Source organism: Physeter macrocephalus, chromosome 21 (assembly GCF_002837175.3).
Source record: "Physeter macrocephalus isolate SW-GA chromosome 21, ASM283717v5, whole genome shotgun sequence".
NCBI lineage: Eukaryota > Metazoa > Chordata > Mammalia > Artiodactyla > Physeteridae > Physeter > Physeter macrocephalus.
In genome coordinates, this window is record NC_041234.1 from 120,970,519 (window position 1) to 120,991,674 (window position 21,156).

A 21,156-nucleotide genomic window follows, 5' to 3' on the forward strand; every position below is an offset into this window, starting at 1 on the left:
GGAGTTGTGAGGTTCCTGGGCCTCAAAGCATCCTTAAAAGCTGTGAACTTGGTGGGCAGTGGCCCAGCATCCCTTTCCCTTGGCTGGATTCTTTCAGGGCTGGGAGGAATGACTGCTGCTTCCATTTTGAGGAGACCATGTGCTGAAAGGCCTCCTCATGCACTGTGTATGTCCCTGGTGAGTCACTTGCTTGTGAGAAACGACCTGTGCCATGTCTTTCAGCCACCCCACATTGTGCAGCAGTGCTGCTGAGATCATGTCCGTGCTGTTGTTCTACATCATGAGGTATAAACAGATGGACGCAGAGAACCCGAACAATGACAGATTCATCCTCCCCAAGGTAAGCTGGCATAGGAACCCATGCTCAGACACTTGGTTCCTGAACTCATTTTAAAAGCCACCATGTGGCAACAAGACCTGAAATGGCCTCTGTTTATCCTTTTGGTACTTCTCTCTTTGCCTCATGTCTTCATCTGTTCAGGCTGATATAATAAAACACCAGAGACTGGGTGGCTTATAAACAACAGAAATTTATTTCTCACAGTTCTGGAGGTTAGAAGTCTAAGATCAAGGCGCCAGCATGGTCATGTTCTGGTGAGGGCCCTGTTCTGGTGGCAGACTTCTCACTGTATCCTCGTGTGATGTAAGGAGAAATGAACTCTCTTTTATAAGGGCATTAACCCCACTCTTCAGGGTTCTGCCCTCATGGCCTAATCGCTACCCAAAGACCGCTACCTCCTAATCCTATCACCTTGGGCATTAGGTTTTCAACATAATGGATTTTGGGGAGGGGGCACAAACATTCAGACCATGGCACCTCATAAAGATCTAAAAGGTGTTCTAGTGTGGACTGCGTGGTGGGAAGGATGACTTGCTGGCAGTCCTTCTTTGCCTCTGATGGTGCCTCGCTTTACCCCACTAAAGCCCCCCTTGTCAGGATCATGCTTCTCCGATCCTCTGCCACCTGGGTAGAGGAGGGCCACATGAGTGAATCCAGCTTGTTGAGCTCGAGGAGCGTTGAGCTTGATTTGGAGGGACGTCCCACCCGTCAGTCAGCTTTCTCTTCCATTTCTCTGCATATCTGACCTGATACCAATAAGGAGTTTCTCATTAGGCTAGCGATAGTACGAGATACCTCATGACATCGGGGGACAGGAAGGAAAAGAAATATTAAAAGCAAGGTCGATCTAGAAGAACAAGCAGCTCTTTTGATGCTGTCTGAAAGTTTGCTGTGTTTTGAGCAAAGCATTTAAAGCTCAACTGCTAGAACGACATGTGCAAATAGAAACCCCAGATCTGGACAGCGGGAAGTAAAGACAAAGGCAGAGTACAGGCAGAGTGCCTGGAGCCGCAGTTGTGATCCTTGTCTCGGTGTCTAAAACATAATCTCTGGTGAGGTTTGGCAAAGGATAAATAAAACGTGTGTGCAGAGGAAGAGAGATGAAGCAAACAAAGTCCATTAGTAGCAGTCGACGAATTTAGGTAAAGAGTATATGGAACTTCATTGTACTATTCGTACAACTTTTCTGTAAGCTTGAATTTCCTTCATCATAAAAACTGAATAACTATAGGTGTACAAAGTATGGGTGTTTAGAGCTTTACTTTAAAAAAGGAAAAGATGTGGGAATTCCCTGGTGGTCCAGTAGTTAGGACTCCACGCTTTCACTGTTGGGAGCCTGGGTTCAATCCCTGGTCAGGGAACCAAGATTCCGCAAGCTGCGCGGCGCAGCCCAAAAAAAAGATGCCTAGACTATCCCATAACTGCTGCTATCATATTATCAGAGTCATTGGCCTTAGAGGGATAGAGAGACTTTCTGGCGTGTAGCTTCAGGCTGGGCGCTACTCATTTGCCAGATTTATCTGGCAGATAAAGTTTGAATACAAGAGAAAACACTCAGGGGACTTCCCTGGTGGCGCAGTGGTTAAGAATCCACCTGCCAATGCAGGGGACACGGGTTCAAGCCCTGGTCCGGGAAGATCCCACAGGCCACGGAGCAACTAAGCCCGTGCACCACAACTACTGAGCCTGCGCTCTAGAGCCCACGAGCCACAACTACTCAGCCCGCAAGCCACAACTACTGAAGCCTGTGTGCCTAGAGCCCGTGCTCCGCAACAAGAGAAGCCACTGCAAAGAGAAGCCCGTGCACTGCAACTAGAGAAAGCCCACACGCAACAACGAAGGCCCAACGCAGCCAAAAATAAATAAAATAAATAAATTTAGTTTTTTTTTAAAAAGAAAACACTCAGGAGCATAGTCCATCTTGGCTGTGGTTGGGAATGGAGTAAATGGACTCGCTAGAGGACGAGAAGCCAGGGTCTCCATAATCTGTGCTCCCGGGGCAGGAGTGTCTATGCAGACAGCTGCACGAGGAGGCTGCTTGCTAAGGCCTGGCCGTGGCACTGACTGAGGTGCTCATGATCTCTCCGTCCACCACCCAGGCCTTAGTTTTTGTTTTATCAGCTCTTTTGTTTTCTTTAGCCAAGGAGGCCTGGGAAGTAACCAAAAAGCCTTCTTGTAAGTTTGTTCTTGAAGCACACTTTGTGTCAGAACAAAGATGAGAAGTACCACCTGGAAGAGAAAGCTTGCTTTCTTGGGTGCCCTCAGCGGCTTGTGTGCATCTTTATTCTTGGCCCCTCAGTTGTGAGTGTCCCCCCCACAGCGAAAGGATTCTTGGGAAAGGAAAGGGAGCCCATGTGGGCGTGCTTCCACCATGCCAGACATCATGCTGATGCCCCATCAATCTTCTCAATTAATCCTAGAAGCCTCTTGCTTCCTGAACAGGGCTTTCCTCACCATCACACCCAGAGAGCAAAGCCTTATGGAAGTGGGCTTACTTGGCCCCTGCGTTAAAGCTGGGGGGAAGTGGAGTTGGTCTGAGTGTAGAGCGCAGGCTCGCTCCAAGGGCACATAAGGCACCTGGGAGCCAGAGCTTGTTACAGGAGTAAAATAGGAGCTGTAGGGAGAAAGACTAAGCTAGCGATGTTGTCAAGAGAGACTTCAGTAGGACAGTTCTTGGGGCTAGAGATGCAAAACAGAAATCTGTGAGGGCACAAAACACGTAGAGAAAGTTAAGGAAGGTCAAGAGCCCCAGGAAGAGCTGAACAGTAGGGTGGAGCGAGGTAGGAGAGGGATCTGAGAATAACAGGTACCATCCACTCATCCGTGGTAGTGACAGCACAAACCAGTCTCTGAATGGAGCTGACATCTGAATGGAGGAAGGGAGAAGACAAGAAACAAACCCAGAAATAGCATGTCACATGGGGCTGAGTATCCTAGATCCAAGGGAAGTGGAGGGCAGGTACTAGGTGAAAGAGATGGTCCAGGAAAGCCTTGGTGTTGACATCTGAGCAGAGACTTGGAGGGTGTGAGGGAGTAAGCTGTGCCCTTATTTAGGCACAGCTATGAGGCAGGCACGTGCATGGCGTGTTCAAAGGACGGCCGGGAGGCCAGGCACCCGGAGCAGTGGGAGGTGATGGGGGTCTGGAGTGAACAGGCCACTGCAAGAACTTGAGCTCTACTTGACGTTAGATGCCAAGACCTTGGACAGTTCTCCGCAGCGATTGAGGGGCGGACTTCGGTTTTATCGTGCTCCGCCTGGTGGCTGTGTTGAGAACGACTGGAGGGAAGCAGGGAGGCCACTGCTCTGCCAGAGGCAAGAGATGTTTGTTGCCAGGCCAAGGTGGTGGCAGCGGAAGTGTTGAATAAGTTTGATATCTCTTCAGAAGCTTGGGAGTGAGTGAGGCCTCAGTGCAGCAGACCTTTGGCATTGGCACCACCTTGTGGCCCTCAGAGGGCCACATTCTCTCCGTGGGACAGTGATAGCCTGTGCGTACAAGCAGGTTGGTGGGGATAAATGGAGCGGTGGTAGAAAGTGATTTATTTCTAGCATAACCTCCTACATCACCACTTCCCAAATCTCAGTTGACTTGAGTTTTACAAACCAGGAAAATTGAAATCTCCTTCAGTGTTTCCAGTTTCTATTTAAGAGTCCATATTCTCCAAAAACATTGAACATCTGGTCTGTATACAGCTAGATAAAAGGTCTTGTGGAAATGGCAAGACTTGTGCTTATGTTTTTTTCTGCTTGTGATTGTGATTAAAAGATTGTGTTAAAAGTTCAAGTTACCAAGTACTCAAGAAGTAAAAAGAAATCATATTTCATGAAGCTGTTCTAGCATCTCCTGTTGGGTCCTAAGTGCTGCCTGCAGTATAGAAATCAGTTCATTAGGGACTTCCCTGGTGGTCCAGTGGGTAAGACTCCGCACTCCCAATGCAGGGGGCCCAGGTTCGATCCCTGTTCAGAGAACTAGATCCCACATGCATGCCACAAGTAAGAAGCCCGCATGCTGCAACTATGAGCCCACATGCCACAACTGTAGGATCCCGCATGCTGCAACTAAGACCCAGCACAGCCAAAATAAATAAATAAATATTTTTTAAAAGAAAGAAAACAGTTTATTAGGATTCAAGTCTAAGTTATTTTTAAACATTTATTTATTTGTTTGTTTGTTTATTTAGCTAGCTAGCTAGCTGCGGTGGGTCTTAGTTGCGGCATGCAAGGTCTTTAGTTGTGGTATGCAGGGTCTTAGCTGCAACATTGTGGGACCTAGTTTCCTGACCAGGGATCGAACCTGAGCCCCCTACATTGGGAGCATGGAGTCTTAGCCATTGGAGCACCAGGGAAGTCCTAGGATTCAAGTTTTTACTAAGAGAGACATCTTCCTGTTTCCCATATCTCAGTGAGGTTCACTATAGAGTGAACAGATGGTGTATTTGCCTTTCCATTGGGGACCCCTACATGTTAATCAAAGGTCTCTTTTTCTGGAATGGTCCACCTTCCTGAAGACAGGCAGATCCATGCCTTTCTTGCCGGGGTGTGTGCCCAGGTGCTGCTGATGTAGGAGCAGCAAGATGGGGGATCCTGGGGGCCTCAGGATTGGCCATGATGGTGTGCATGTTCTACTCCCACGGTTCACCCAGGGTGCCTGAGTCTGCAGCCCAGGTGGCCCCTCTGGAGGCACTTTGTTTTGCTTCCTCCACAGCTGACCTTTTTCATCTCTCACTGTTGCCTCTGTTAGTCCCTATCCTGTGCTTAATCACTTTTTTATACTTCATTTATAGCATTTTGGGGGGGTTTGGGTTGTCTTCTAGTGATTTAAGCATTTCATGTTTCTGCTGCGGAGGAGTTTAATATTTATAACAGAACATACGCTCCTGAGATAGGATGTTTTCATTGTTATTATTGTATATAAATTTGTAAGATCAGAAATAGAAGGTGGCAGTGCTTAACATGGAGCTTATCAAGAAACCATATATGTAAATGTTTGGGCATTTAAGGGAGCTGCCTTCTCCCCATCCGCTCTTATTTGGTTGGGCCCAGAGAAGTGGCAGAAGAAGGTAGAAATTACCTTTACAGCTAGGACGAGAAGACTAGCCAAAGGTGCGGCCCATGTCGTGAGGCCCAGGCTTTTAAAGCTGTGTCTCCTCAGCTGTGGAATTCGGGCAGCGTTGACAAGGAAAATTGTCTTAGGTCTGAAGCAGCTGCTTCAGTCTCCTCCTTTGTTTCTCTCCACGAAATACATTTGCTCGAGCCACCCAGAGGAGCCGCAGGCAGGGTCCTAATGTCTCTCTCGGCTTGTCCCAGCTACCGCGTGTTCTGCCTCATTGGAGAGTGCGAGTCCTCGGAAGGCTCCTTCTGGGAGGCCATGGCCTTTGCTTCCCACTACAGTCTGGACAATCTCGTGGCCATCTTTGACGTGAATCGCCTGTGCCACAGCACCCTGCCCCTCGAGCACTGCATGGACCTCTTTCAGAAGCGCTGTGCAGCCTTTAGGTAACTGTCCTGTTTTGTGGCACCTTCTTTCCGCCCCATCCCCCCTTCGCCTTCTAACCTGGCCCACTTCTCGGTTGACAGGTGGAGTACTTTCGTGGTGGATGGCCGCGATGTGGAGGCACTGTGCCAGGTGTTCCAGCAGGCGGCTCAAGTGAAGCGCAAGCCCAGTGCTGTAGTTGCCAAGACCTTCAGGGGCCACGGCATGCCACGTAAGGAAGTGTTGTTTTTCTGCTTGTGGTTGTCAAAAACCTCTGCCTAGCATATGAGGTGGAGGGAGGCTTAGTCTAGCTGGGCAGACAGCTGACTTCATGCACGGTGATTACGCCTGTGACGTGCGCCCAGCGCTTTTGCTCTTTTTCATGCTTGTAGATAGCAGATCTGGTTAGGGCAAGGGGGAGGAAGCCCAGACCCCTAGCAAGCGAGCGCAGGGGAGTGGCTGAGAGGATAGTCCATCAGTTAGAGGACCAGCAGGGAGCCATGTCCACGGGAGTGCAGAGCCAGAGGGGGGCTGAGTGTGAGCAGATACGTAAACGTGAGTGTGCGTGCCTGCGAGCGCCCTCACCTGTTCCCCGCTACCTGGGAGGACACACAGGCCACTCGTAAAGCGGCGCCTCTGGGAAAGGCAACTGTGGAACTGAGGGTCGGGGAAGGGAGGGGGTTTTGAAAGTCTTAGCTTCTTGCAGATTTCAAAGGGGACATCTGAAGTTGTTTGTCTCAAGTATAAGTAATTGCAGTAGGTGTGATTCCTGGTGTGTTTTTAGTGTTGACATTTTAGAATAAAACTCTTCTATGACTCCTTCTCAAAATACAGTCTTATTCTGATACGCCTGTTCAGTAAATGACGACTGGACCAGTTTGCTTCTGGCAGAAACCTGGGTATTGTCCTTGCCTCCACCTCTCCCTTATGTGCCCCCTACACACATACCCAGTCTGTCATCGATTCTGATTGATTCTGCTCCTGACACACGTCTCAAGTCTGTTTGCTCCTCTCCATCTCTTCTTGCCCAGGCCCAGTCATCTCTCCCTAATTGCAGTCTCCCCAAGCCAGCCCCCACGTGACTGCCATGGTGATCTTTCTACAACATGGATCTGATCAGTCACCACCCCGCTTCCAAACCCGTCAGTGGTTTCCCATCTTGCTTGGGACAGAACTCAAACTCCTTATACCCATAGGATCCTCCATGGCCTGCTCTGCCTGTCCAGCCTCATCTCCCTCTCTCCCCTCCATTCACCAGCACATGGGCCAGTGGCCCCCTCAAGAGCCTCTCGGCCTTTGTCAAGGCTGTCTCCTGCGACTGTAGTACTATGTCAGGCCCCCTGTGCCAGCTTTTTACTCTGTGGCTGACATCTTTTCCATCTGGATGTCTTTCAGATGACCAAATAGGAGCTCATTATATACTTAGGGAATGAATGTGTTTTATCCATTGGGTTGCAGATGTTGAGGATGCAGAAAATTGGCGTGAAAGGCCAATGCCAAAAGAAAGAGTGGATCCAATCATCAAACTAATTGAGAGCCAGATACAGACCAAGAAGAAGCTTGACCCAAAACCCCCTGTTGAAGACTCGCCTCAAATCAACATCACAGATAGAAATGACCTCTCCACCTCCTTACAAAGTTGGTGACACGGTAGGCAAACTGCTTTTTTCTCTGCTTTTCCTAAATACAGAGGACTCTGTTTACTCTGATCTCCAGGAATGAACAAATTGTTAGGTGATGTGATATTAAACTAAAGATTATAAGCAAAAATATGGATTTACCTTCTCTTTTACTGTTTCTGATATTTATTCTTTGATTTCAAACTTAACTCAGGTCTGAATTTTCTTACCAGTCAGTCGCTACTTATTCGTGTCCAGTGCTGTGCAACTGTTGCTTGCTTCTGTGTCTACTCAAAGGATGGGGGCCTAGCTGGATTGATCTGCTGGGCTTATTCCCTGGATTACACAAGGAAACACGCCAATTCATCAAAGACCAGTTCTTCAAAAAGGCAACAAATTAGGCACGAAACCCTGAACATAAAGCCTTTCTGCTTTTTGATACCACTCTTGTATTCAAAGTATGCAGGGTCTTCACAACCTAAGGAAATAAGGTGGCGAGCCTGGGAGGAAGGAAATATTTATTTATTTGGGGACATTTTGAGTGTTACCTACGTTTTCTTAACCTGATAATATGGGTTTAAAATAAATGAATTGACTGTTTGAGAAATTAGAAAACAAATTTTAAAGCAGAAGAATGCTATTAGTAAGGGAAAAGTACATATAAACAGAGGCTACTTTGGTAATATGTGTTAACACTTTAGCTGTTGACACCCTTCAAACTAGCAGTGCAACTCACAGGAATTTATCCTACAGAAACACCTGTGCAAGTGTGCAGAATAGAATGAATGTTAATTGCAGCATTGACTATGATGAAGTGTTTATGTCTGGAAGGTAGGTGGGATTATGGAAGCTTTTCATTTTTTGAAAGAAGTGTATATATTTTACTAATAGGAAAAATTAAGGAAACAGGCCAATTCGTAAAAAGTTAATGAATTAAAGAACAAGAAGTCACATTAATACACAAATCAAAGAGTTAGCTCTTTGAATTACTAATACAGTAGACAAACCATTATCTAGCCTACTTAAAGAGATGAAAATCATAAATGAATAAAATTAGTCACTAGAGGAGATAACCACAGATGCAGAAAACAGAGAATTTTGAGAAAACTATGTTAATTGGTATGAGAACCTGTAAAAAAAAATGGACCTCTTTTAGGAATACATGAAATACCAAAATTGACTAAAAAGACACAAAACACTTAAGTAGATCAACAGCCATAGAAGAATTTGAGAAAACTGTCTAAGAGTTACATCTCCAAAGTGCCAGGCTCACTAAGTTGCAAGAGTGACTTAATTTTAACCTTCAAGGAATGGGTTAATTCCTAGGCTATTTCAAACCTTCTTGAATATGGAAAAAGCCATTCATGAAGCCAAAATGTTATAATGCTAGCCCAAAGGAAAAAACTACAGGCCAACCTCACTTATGCATATTGATGTAAAAATTCTAAATAAAATGTTCACCAGTCTCAACTCAGTACCTTAAAGAAGTATATGAATCAGTGAAGTTCAAATTAGTAATGCATATCATTCACCAGTATTAGGAGGGGGGAAATTATGATCATTAACAATAAAAGACTCAGTCCTGACAATGAAAAGGCAAGCCTATTTGCAGGTGGTAGAGTTGTATGTCTGGAAAGCCCAAGAGAATCGACAGAAAATGGTTAGAAATAAGAGGAGTCCAGAAAGAGAGCTTGTAGCAAAACTAATATACAAAGATTGATTCTTATATTAATAAAATGGAGAGATTATCCCTTTTACAGTGGCAATAAAAACTAAAGTAACTAAAAATAAACTTAAGTATATAAGGTCTATGTTAAGATACTTATAAAACTATAGCCCTTAAAGTAGCTCACATGCCTTGTATGCATGAGATGCTCACCAAGTATTTGTGAGTAGACCATTGCCAAAAGGATGCTGCACAAACCTGTCATTTCCCTCACCCCGGGGAGAGGTGCCAGGAGGGCGGGAGGAAGACGGCCTTTGCACTCCATATCTTTTCGTAACTTGACTTCTGTACTCGTCTACGTGAGTTGCCTGTTAAAAAAATATTTTCAGGAGTGTTTAGATGAATGAACAAAGACAAATAAATGAGGAGGCAAACCTTGTTTTTTTAAATAACAGCTTTATTGAGATAATAAAGCTATATAAAGCTATAGATTTCTATATAATCTCCCCATTTGAAATGTACAATTCAAGGGTTTTTAGCATACTGACAGAGTTGTGCACCCATCCCCACGCTCAATCTTACAACGTTTCCGTCATCCCAAAGAGAAACCCTATACCCATTAGCAGTTACTCTCCATTCCCACCCAGCCCCTAGTAACTGCTAATCTACTTTCTGTGTCTGTGGATTTGCCTATTCCAGACATTTCATGTAAATGGGATCATATAATATGCAAAGTTTTAAGTCTGGCTTATTTCACCTGGCACTGTGTTCTCGAGGTTCATCCATGTGGTGGCAGTACTTCATTTTATGGGTATATCATATGTTTTATTTATCCATTCATCTGTTGCTGGACATTTGGGTTGTTTCTACCTTTTGGCTATTGTGAATAATGCTGCAGTGAACATTTGTGTACAACCTTTCGTATAGATGTATTTTTCTCTTGGGTATATACCTTGGAGTAGAATTGCTGGGTCGTAGTAATTCTGTTTAACTCTTTGAGGAAATGCCAAACCTTGTTTTTTTTAATAGAAAAACTCAATATTGTAAGGATGTCAGTTCTCCTCTAAATTAATCCATAGGTTGAGTCCAGTCTCAAACAATATCCTAATGGAATTGTTTATTATTTGTATTATGTTTCTAAAGTTCTACATTTTAATATTTACAGTGAGTATCATCAGTTTTATAGTTAAACACTCACAGAGGCATTTGCATTTTGGGAAATGTAAATTTTTAAATCAACTATAGGAATGGGACAGAATAAATTTATTTTGGGGGAAATTGATACCCAGTGAGCCAAGTATGGATTTAAAATTGGCTAGCAGTCCTTTTTTATGACCCTAAAGGAGATTATTGGTGAATCACAAATTTGTTTTCTTCATTAAGATAGATGACAATTTATAATTCTACCAATTCACCTTTCTTCTAAACCCATTCTAAGAAACTACTGTTTAACTTCCAGATAGCTACTCGGAAAGCATGTGGTTTGGCTCTGGCTAAGCTGGGCCATGCAAATGACAGAGTCGTTTTGCTGGACGGTGACAGCAAGAACTCCACCTTCTCTGAGATATTCAAGAAGCAACACCCTGAGCGCTTCATTGAGTGTTCTGTTGCTGAGCAAAAACATGGTATGTATGCTGGGGACATCCATCTTGAGTCTTCTCATTGACAAACAGTGGCCCACCAGACATAGGAGGCCTGCGCTGTGTTACAGTTTTTCTTTCCACTTATAAAAGCAAAGGAACTGGAGGAAAAAAGTGTCGGGGTAAACAACTACAGAGCAGCCAGGCAGAGTCTGAGGGGTGACTTCCAGGACTGCAGGGAGGGGCTCCAGCCATCTGCCCTCAGGTCTCCAGGCCTAAAGCATGCCCAGCTCCCTGGTAGCTCTAGGTGACCCCACTCTTCCTGTCCTGCCCATCCCACAACCAGGCAATCCTACAACATCCCAGAGGCCAATAGATTGAAAGCTACAAGGGACTGTGGTTTTTCTCTCCACCTTGTTGCGTGGGGCCTAATATATCCTAGATATTCAAATGTTGCCCTAATTGTAGCCTCAAGAATGTCAGTAGTGCTGTGGCCTTAGGTAGAGCTGTTCTGCTTATCTGTGCTTCAGTCTCTTCCCAGGACGACATTAATGCAGGAGTCTCTTATGCATGCACATATCCGCACACACTCCCCTCAAGAGAGAGAAAGGAGTTTGTGCAAGTAAACACCTTGACTTGTAAAGCTCTGTGCCAGTGCAGAGGCCAGTGCACATGTACCTTCACATTGTAGAGGCCAAAAACAGCACCGGCCAGAAATCTATGGGCCAGCAGGCCTTACGTGACCACCAGAGATATTGTATTTGGAACAAGTAGTAGTCACAAATATTTTAAAATAGTTGCCAGCTTTTTTTTTTTTTTTTTTTTTTGCCTGTACCATGTGGCATGTGGGATCTTAGTTCCCTGACCAGGGATCGAACCCGCGCCCCCTGCGTTGGAAACACGGAGTCTTAACCACTGGACCGCCGGGGAAGTCCCAGTTGCCAGCTTTTAAAAGTCAGGAAATTTTATATGGAATCCAAATTTCTGGATTCTCTTGAAGATTGGGAAGATCTGGCAACATTAGGACGACATTCCTTCCTGCCTGCCACCAGTTAGCTGGAGCCAAGCAGGGGCCCCATTTAGATGGGGGTCCACAGCCAGCTCACCATGTCCCTGCCTCCTGCTGACCCGCTCATTTGTTCACGGTGCTTCCCTGGCCCCGTCAGTGTTGGAATTTAAGCGCCCCTGTTCAGTAAAGTAGGTCATTGCAATTGTAAGAATATGTACATTTTTCTGTGGGTCTCATTAAGCTAAGCTGTTTCCATTTTGAATGGAAAAGAATACAATTCATAACTTTCTGAATTGGGCCGCCTATTGAAAAGCTTGCTTCCGAACTCATTGATTCTTTCAGTCAGCAGCTGAAGAAAACGAATAAAGAAGCAGCCAGCAAGTGGGTAGTATCCAGTGCTACCAGGTGAGACTGGTGACTACAGTGATAGCGTGACTAGGGCCAGTCAGGAGCAAGGTCTCAGAGGACGTGACATTTAAGCTGAGACTTAAGTGACAAGGAGTCAGTCATGCGTAGATTTGGGGGGACGGTATCCCCAGCAGAGGGCCCAGCTAGCTCTGTGGCATGCCCAAATCTGAGCTGTTTAGGGTGCAGAAGGAAGGGCCGGTGTGGAGGATAGCTTGTTGGGGGGAGTGGGGGAGGCGACAGGAGATGGCGACTTGGACCAGGACAGTAGCTGTGGGGTTGGAGGGAAGCAGACTCATCCAGAATCTGCTTTGACAGGAGAGTCGGCAGGATGCCGTGGGGTAGGTGTCAGGGCAGGGACCAAGGCTGGCACTAGGGCAGAGGCCAGGGCACCTGGGAGCAGAGGAGTGTCGCTTCCTGAGATGGACAAGACGAGGGGAGGAATGGGTTTTGGGAACACAGTCAGGAGCTCTCTTTGGGCCCTGGGGTGGGGGGATCAGGGTACCTGTTAGACTGGGGATGGGGGTGCCAGGTAGGTTAGAGGATAGATCATTTATCTTCAAGTGTGCTTGCTTTGCAAACTGCTGAATGTGTTTTTCTAAACTAGATCTTTTTCTGCCTAGCTTTAAGTTAACATCTAAATTTTTCATCACAGATTTAAGTAGATGCAAAGGATATGATTTCCCGTATATTGAAATTTGTGACACTTTAATACTCAAATCATCCAATTACACGAAGGCTCTCTTTGTCAGAAATTAAATCCGTTTTTCTACTTGAATTCTTATTTCCGTTCTGCTTCCCCAAATGTATTTATGCATGAAAGCCTTTTATTGACAGTTCTTTTCTGCAATAAAAATATGCATATACATTGATAGTTTTTAAAAATTTTCCTATGTCCATAGGCCTTGGAGCATTACAATTTTTTTTCTTCTGGATTGAGCTACAGTTATAATTATTAGCTTGTGTAGCATTGGTTAAGTACACTTAAAGCTAGAATGAGGCAAGTTTCAGAACAAAATCTATTCGTATTTTAGTGATGTAAGTGCCAAGAAACCTTGTTTACATAAATAAGGTGATGATGGGAAGGGAAAGAGTTTTGTTGTGGCAACATCATTCAATTCCTTTGAATTCCTTCCCAGTTATAAGCCAAAAATCACACAGTGATCTTTCATGTAATGTTGTTGGTGGAAAATTATTTGTTAAGCGTTGACAGTTGCATTAGGTTCTCTTTCAGTTTTGTTAAAAGAATTGGAAAACCCCTGACTTAAAAAAGAATTTGTTACCCAATCTTTTGAGTTCTGTAGTTTCTCAAGGCTGCTATGATTATTTCGAATTGTCCTTTCTGTTTTGATCCGGAGCTCTTACACTCCAGGATGTTGCCCGACTGAAGGACCCGATGTGGGTGAGAGAGCGCCTTTTGGCAGTCAGTGACTGGGAGGCGATTATCAGGGAGACAGCGGGAAGTAGGCCCTGGGCCCTTTGGCTGGCAGACAGACGTGGGAGTCAAGGATCTTGACGTTGAGACCAGCCACAGCCATGTGCTCCTTGCACGGTCTTTGTTTACCCCCAAGATGTTCATCTTCTAGTTTGAAACCTGCCAGGGTATGTGAGCCTGGCGTTCCAGGGGAGGTGAAGAATAGAGAGGGAGGGGGCGCTTAGCATCAAGCACATCAGGTGACACAGTGGGACCGCATGCTGGTTCCCCGTGGAGGGGGCAGACGAGGAGTGCGGCCAGAGCCCCAGGACTCAGTCGAGGTGCACCGCCCAGCAGAGCCAGCCTGGGCGGGAGCAGCAGCGTCCAGCGACACGGGTGGTCTGTAGTGCTGGGGGCTCCTGAGAGGTCAGGTACGTGCAGACAGGGTCGGGCGACCTGTGCACTTGGCAGCTTCTGGGTCCCTCACAGGGACTGGCGGCCTAGATGAAGGGAACGGGCAGAGAGTGGGAAGTGAGGAAGTGTGTGAAGCTTCCTGTGAAGGAGAACATAGATGAAGGGCGGCCTCTGGAGCAGGAGGGCAAGGTGAAAGTGAGGGGGGAAGATGGAAGATGCTGGCACACACCGCAGTGCTCAGAGAGGGAGAAAGCGAGGCGACACGGGAGGGGAGGGAATAATCGCACAGTCAGAGATGCCCGTGAGAAAGCAGAAGGATGAGGTTCAGCAGGGCGGGCAAGTGGGCCTCAAGTAGGGACCGGTCTGCCCTGTCTCCTAATGACACGGTGGGGATGGGGTGGGAGAGCCTCCGTTGTTCACCTCTCTTCCCCCGCAAGTGCCCAGGGGAAGCATGCGAAGGGGCAGGGAGAGAGGGGACAGGAGGTAGGGGAAGAGAATAGGAAGGAGACCCACGGGGACTGCAGGGCGGCCTTGAGTGTCCCGAGCTTCCACATCTTGGGTTTGAAGGAGCAGGGTTAGCACTGCAGTTCCTCTCTTTTCTGGCAGTGTTCCGGGGACACCGTGGATTTGCCAGGTTGGGGGTTTTCCCAGGTAGGTGCCTAGCGGGGAGGGGTGGCAAGGTGAGAGGGTGCAGAGTAGGGGTTCCCCTGAGATCCCCCCACCCTGTGCTGGGGAACGGAAGGGGCGGTGGGGTCCGGGAGTGTTCTGATTCACCTCCTTTGTGTTGCAAGTGAGCGTGGCACTGGGGTGCGCCACCCGTGGTCAGACGGTCACTTTTGTTTGCACCTTCGCTGCCTTTTTGACCCGAGCATTTGATCAGATCCGGATGGGGGCCATGTCTCAAACCAGCATCAACCTTATTGGGTCCCACTGCGCGGGGTATCCATAGGTATGAGTCCTCAGTGCCATCATCTTAATCGCCTTCCTCCTTCACAGAGAAAGATTAGCCTGTAAGAGGTTGAACTGCCGGCGTACTTAAGGTTGCATAATGTTTGATTATCATAAACTCCTTTTTGAAAAAAGCCATGTCATGTTTTAGAAGTTCCAGACACTCTGGGTAACTTTTGAGCCGATCTCTTGGTATTACTGAAAAGTGCCCATTTTCTCTGTCACCGAGAAATAATTATCTGTCCTGAGTGCTTCTTCTTTGTCAAGCCACATGCTAGGTAGGGGTAGGGTCACCCTGGCGTCAGCGAATTGTTCACTGCTCTCTGGTCGCCTTAGTCCAGTGGGGATGAGCAGCCTGCTTGGACACAGTGGGAAACCTCGGGGCGCCCGACACAGGGGCGTTAACCGTGGATGGGCTTCATGGAAACTGGGGGAGACACGGGAGCCAGGAGGAGGACCGAGGTGTGTGTCAGCAGTGGATAGGAAATCGGGCGAATCTGTGAGAACCTGAAGAAAGATTTCAACATTGCTGACAGAAGGAGGAGTCTCAGACTGCAAGAACAGCAAAACCCCAGTCCCCAGGGGTTTCTTGCCTGGGAAACATCTGGGAATCGTGTTCATGGATGACAGAAATGGGGAGTCTAGAAAGATGGGGCACCTGACATTCCTGTGGCGGGGCAGGTCAAGGTAGATGTGACAGCTTACACTTGCTGCCAGAGTGCTGGAGGGGAGGGCTGGAAGTGCGTGTTTGGGTGTCGTCTTGGGGACTTCCTGGGAGAGCAAGACCAAAGGTTATGTTCTGTAATGCTCAGCTACTTTGAAGCCATGAGAAGTGAATGAGACCATTTGAGTCTGAAAACTTTAGTCTCTTGATGGAGAAGGTAGAAGAGCAGAGAAGAAATGGCAGAGTCTGAGGGGGCCCTCCTAGGGAGAAGAGAACAGGGCCAGAGACCTGGTGCTCAGGGAGGAGTGTTGGGTCACTTAGGGCAGCAGCACTGTCACTGTGTGCCAGGTGTTAGCGAGGCTTGGGGCCAAGAAGAGGCCTATGCCGTGTTGCTTGCAATGTCAGTTAGGAGCCTCGCGCGGAGTGTGGCAGTGACGTGTGCTGCGATGGTGGCCACCATGGGCAGCACGCTTGCTTGACTGACAGAGAGCAGGCTCATCTTTTTGTTGGGCTATGGCTTTGCTTTCTCAGGTGAAGACGGCCCCTCCCAGATGGCCCTGGAGGATCTGGCCATGTTCCGAGTGGTTCCGAACTGCACTGTTTTCTATCCAAGCAATGCCATCTCCACGGAGCGTGCTGTGTTCCTGGCGGCCAATACCAAGGTATCTCTAAGGGGACACTGGTGGAGACAGAAAATGTTGCTGGGCTCTGATGCTAGTTTGGTACCGATGGTATGATTTTTTTTCCCATTTTTTTCTCAGCATAAAGAAAATAGATATTCGTTATAGGAGATTTGGTTGTAGGATTCCTTTTAAAAGTAGAACCATTACCCCAAAAAAGGGTGATGAACCACGAAGAACATGAATACATTCGCATTGTAAAAAACAGTGCAGAAGAATTTCGAACCCCTGACGACCTGTATCGGGTGGGACTTGGGTCAAGAAGAGGGGGTGCTCTGGGGCTCTGAGACAGGGAGCCCTTGGCAGGGCCACGGAAGTGGGCTCCAGCGACAAGCCATCATGTGCTGGCCTTAGACACAGCCCGTGCAGCTGCCACCTCGTGATATCAGAAAACTGGACAGTTGCCAGTGGGAGGCCACTGCAGACAAACCCTGGGGTCCCCAGCCCTGTCCCGCCCTCAGAAACAGCTTAGAAGGGTACAGGTCTGGCTTCTGCCCTGCCTGCCCCTCCTGAAGTCTCACCCAGGGGCATCAGATGGACACACCCTAACTCCTGTCCAGAACCCAGCTGCAGCAGAGGCTAGGGGACAGAATCTTTACCTTTCTAATCAGTTTAGCTAGCGGTCGCCAGACTCACCTCACCCTCCAGCCCTGCACGCACCCGTGCCCCTGCACAGGCAACCCTGGGCACAGTTGGGGTGGGTTGTGCGAGTTCCGTTCCAAGCATTTCCAACGCATTAGAGACATGAGTTTCTTTGACTTTTTTCCTTTAAACCTAAGTGGCCTCAGACATAGTTCTGGATTTTTCTACTTGCTATATATCCTGGACATTGTTTTATGTCCTTGCATGTACAATGCAATCTCGTGTGCTGCAGGATCTTATTTGTGGGAAGTTCAAAAGAGACAAAGCTGTGGTGACGGAAATCAGAATAGAGGTTGCTTCTTGGGTAGGGAGAGTGACAGGAGAGAGGCATGAGGGAACTTTCTGGGCAGGTGCAAATGCTATCCAGACTCAGGAGATGGTTACATGGTGTATAACTTATCAGAATTCGGGGCGTGCTCCACTTAAGTAAATTTTACCTCGTAAAAATAACACCGAATAGAACTAGTTCACAACATGTAAATGAACAAAAGGAATCAGCGTTCCTAAATTAATGTATTGGTTTATCATGTATGATTTAAATAGGTATGTAAATTAACAAATACTCTAGACATTTGAGTATTCATCTACATTCCTGTTTATATGTTCAAGGTGATAAAAAACGTATTTACATCTTTTCGTTGGAGAAATAGTCATTTTATATTCCGGTGTCTAAGGTACTTCTAAGGATGGAGCATTACAAGCTGTTGTGACAAAAGTTGTTTCCCATGTGTTTTAGGCTTTCTATTCAAGGTGAGTCAGCGCTCCTGGCCCACGTTTCTGTTCTGTGGAGACACAACAGATCAATTTATATTTGAGAAAGCTTTCCTAACTGGGTGAGCAGGGCAGTGTGGGGCCCTTCGTAGTGACCCGACCCCGTGACAGCTGGCCCTCACTCCAAAAGGCACATCTTGGTTTTAGTACAAAGAACTGTTAGGTCCTCCCCCGCTTCTTTTTGAGGTTTATTAGTTGGAAATTTAGTTTGATTTTCTAAACTGTGGCTCTGGTGTTCATTTACACCCTAGGGGATGTGCTACATTCGGATCAGTTGGCCAGAAACTGCAGTTATTTACGACCCACAGGAAACCTTTTGAGATTGGACGGGCCAAGGTAAGGCCTTAAATTCTCCAGTGTCTTCCAGTATCAGTTCATGTGGAGAGCACTGTTCTTAAAGTCACCGCTAGAGACATCCACAGTTGACGCTTCATTCTTTCTTTGCACTAGTTTAAAAAAAGTTCATGACCTTTGTCTGCTTTTCTTCAGGAAGGAACATTCTGCCAATATCAGCCTGAACTGAACTTTTCTCCTTTCTGAAAGGAGTCTCTTTGTTGAGCCCTTAAAGATAAGCTGGTAACAACTTGAAGGCTTTTGAGTTGCTTCGCTGTACCTTATCACAGCCTCAAGCTAAACAAAATAATAGAACCCATTTCAGATGAATAGTATATCTGTTAGGTTCTGGTTTTGCAGGTCCAAGGCCAGGAATATAACAAACAAATATGAACCATCTTGCCTCTGGCCAGTTTGTGACCCTGAGGTTGGTTTTGCACACGGATTGTGGCCTCGCCCCCAGGCCTGCTGATAAAGGCTGGCATTGCAAGGTGCCTCCTATCTCCTGTATCCTTGAGAAAGCCCTAGAAGCACAGATTGTTAGCAGCCAGCCATGTTTTGTAGATGAGGGCCAGAGAAGGTGTTCAGGAAGACCAGGATTCAAGCCCCCACGGCAACCTGGCGTCTGTGTGCCTGCCTGTTGGAGCTGTGCGTGCAGAAAACCAGCAGCGTCTGTGGAGAAAATACGTGACTGCCCACCACCTAGAGAGCAGGGCTTGCAGACATTTGGGCGCGTTTTCTTCCTGGCTTTTTCTATATACACGTGTATATCTTAGTTGAGATCATACTGCATAAGAAAGTTTTATGTCCTGTCTTTATCTTATAAGCCTTTTAGAACATCATTAATACTCTCCTTAAGTATGTGAAAGACTGAGAGCCACTCTTGAAGAGCAATAGGTGACTTGCAGCTTGATTGCTAAGGGCTAGGCTGCTCCAGAATCCACAGTGGCTAGTGCTCAGATGAGTGAATGAGCGCTGGCTGGCTTTAGTGCCACAGCAGAGCAGGTGCACCCAGAGCAGTTAACAGTCCCCCATAGTTCCACTCTGCTGAATGGAGAAGCTGTACTATTCACTTCAGTGTGAACTACACGCTCGCACCATTGTTCCCTGGACTCCCACGTTTAACTCAAGGCCATACGTTTGCCTCCGGGCGTGGTGGGGAGTGTGTCTTGGTGATAGTCCTATGGTTTTCAAAGCTTTCTCATATCTCTCTTCTTTTTTTCCCTCCCCTGATGTTTGTCCTGTCTTGACAAAATGAAGTAAACTTCCTGATGTGAGTTTAAACGTGTGTGATAATATGCATGCCATGGATAATTCAAGGGCTGGGTTTGCAAAGGGGCACGTAGGTGTGTGTATGTATATGTTTATATGTATGTATCTGTACATGTATGTGTGTGTGTGTGTGTGTGTATGAAAACGCTAGAACATTCTTGAAGAATGGGGGTGGGTGGTTTGAAGCCCTGAATATCTGTAGTCAGCAATGGTTCTTAAGCTACAGGAAAAGCTATACAGAGGAATGCAACGCAGACTTCCAGATGCCTTTGGTTGGGTGACTTTGGAGGAAACAAAACGATGAAAAAAAGAGCAGATAACCCTGTCTGCTTACAGAATAGTGAGTGGTTGGGGGCACGGGCTTTGAAGTCAGATGGGCCTGGCTGCTGGTCTCAGCCCTGCCCTGGGCGAGTTACTCCTACTCTGAGATTTGCTCTCCACAGCCACAGAAGGGGCCCACTAATGCACGGGCTTCACAGGGCACTTGGGCACATGCACCTCGAAAATGCCCCCAAACGGTCCCCATTAGCATGTTCACGATGGGAGCCCAATCTGTATGAGCGCCCCAGCAAGTTGTTCAAGCAGGCCAGAGGTGGTGCCTTTTCAGACCCCTTGGCGGGTGTGAGTCCATGCTCTGGAGCAGACGGGCTGTACAGCTCGCTTCTGGCCTTCAGCCTTTCACATCCCAGTTGGAAATCCACCTGCTTTGCTAAAGGGTCATTTTGCACACGTATTGTAAAAGAACTTAGTAATTTGGCATCTTGAATCCTGAGGAAAAGTAGGTGAATTTGTTAAACAAACATGAAGTGGGGCTTATTAAAAAGAATATGTCCTTGTTGGTCAGTGTGCTGACTTGGCCTTTTTTATAGTGAGCTATTAAGGAGTGAAATTGGTAGGCTCAGGAGAGCAGTGTAGCAGAGTATCCTCCGCTTTGAGACACACTGTGTGTGTAGTAAACACAGCATTTTTGTTTTGTGGGTGCAACACCAGGTCATCCGCAACAGCGTCAGCGACAGGCTCACAGTTGTTGGAGCTGGAGTGACTTTGCATGAAGCCTTAGCAGCCGCCGATGATCTTTCTAAGCAAGGTCAGTTGGTTGTTGCTGAATGCTGAAGTTCAAGCTGGGAGTGGTAGGACTTGGGCTGCCTGTGTGCCCCAGTCTGTCTGTTATTCTAAGTCTGCTTCACACACCAAGCTGGTTATCTCTGTTCTCCAGATATTTCTATCTGCGTCATCAACCTGTTTACTGTTAAACCCCTGGATGCAGCCACCATCATCTCCAACGCAAAAGCCACAGGTGGCCACATTATCACAGTGGAGGATCACTCTCCAGAAGGTGTGTGCAGGCCTTGGGGACCACTTTGAAAGTCTGCTTTGGTGCAGTGTGGTTTTGTTTTCCTTGACCAGAGGCGCGCCATGATCGTGGGCAGCGCCTCCAGCCAGCCGCTCACCCAGCAGCCCGTGTTACTTGCTCTTTGCGACGATACGGGTATAGGGCCTCCTGCCCGCCTGCGCTGGCTGGCTAAGGGCGGGCCATGCCCATCCTCGTTTGTGTGTGCTCAGCACAGCGTGCAGTGCCTGGTCCCGGGTAGCTGGCTCAGTGGCAGTGCAGAGGAGTGTCTAACGAGAAGCTTCACAGTTGCTCTTGAGTATTGAATGATTAATAGTTTGCCCCCCACAAAAAAATGGCAGTAGTGCCTTGCAAGGAGAGAACACAGCAAACGCGGGAAAAGTGTCGCCAGGGAGAGGGGGCTGGGCAGTGTTTGGCCAGTGGAGGTCAGGTGGGGCAGAGGAGGGAGAGGGGAGCGTCATGTGCTCGCATGTTAGGGGCCCCAAGGACACCCCTGTGAGCTGCAGGAGAGTGCTCCAGTGCCCTCCCGGCTGAGGCTGATGACAGGGAAAGGGCACACGCCAGCACCCCCAAGGAC

At 47.3% G+C, this 21,156-nt stretch overlaps 1 protein-coding gene across 1 annotated transcript; it reads left to right on the forward strand.

Moving 5' to 3' along the window:
• The first annotated feature begins 241 nt into the window (after window positions 1–241).
• Window positions 242–20,680, forward strand: TKTL1 (transketolase like 1). The gene is given in 12 exon segments (XM_055081772.1): window positions 242–326; window positions 5,642–5,834; window positions 5,916–6,043; window positions 7,270–7,420; window positions 7,422–7,461; window positions 10,556–10,721; window positions 14,710–14,852; window positions 14,855–14,867; window positions 16,062–16,192; window positions 17,875–17,964; window positions 20,219–20,315; window positions 20,445–20,680. Coding segments are annotated over 12 exon segments (1,371 nt in total). The 5' UTR covers window positions 242–256; the 3' UTR covers window positions 20,594–20,680.
• Window positions 20,681–21,156: the final 476 nt, after the last annotated feature.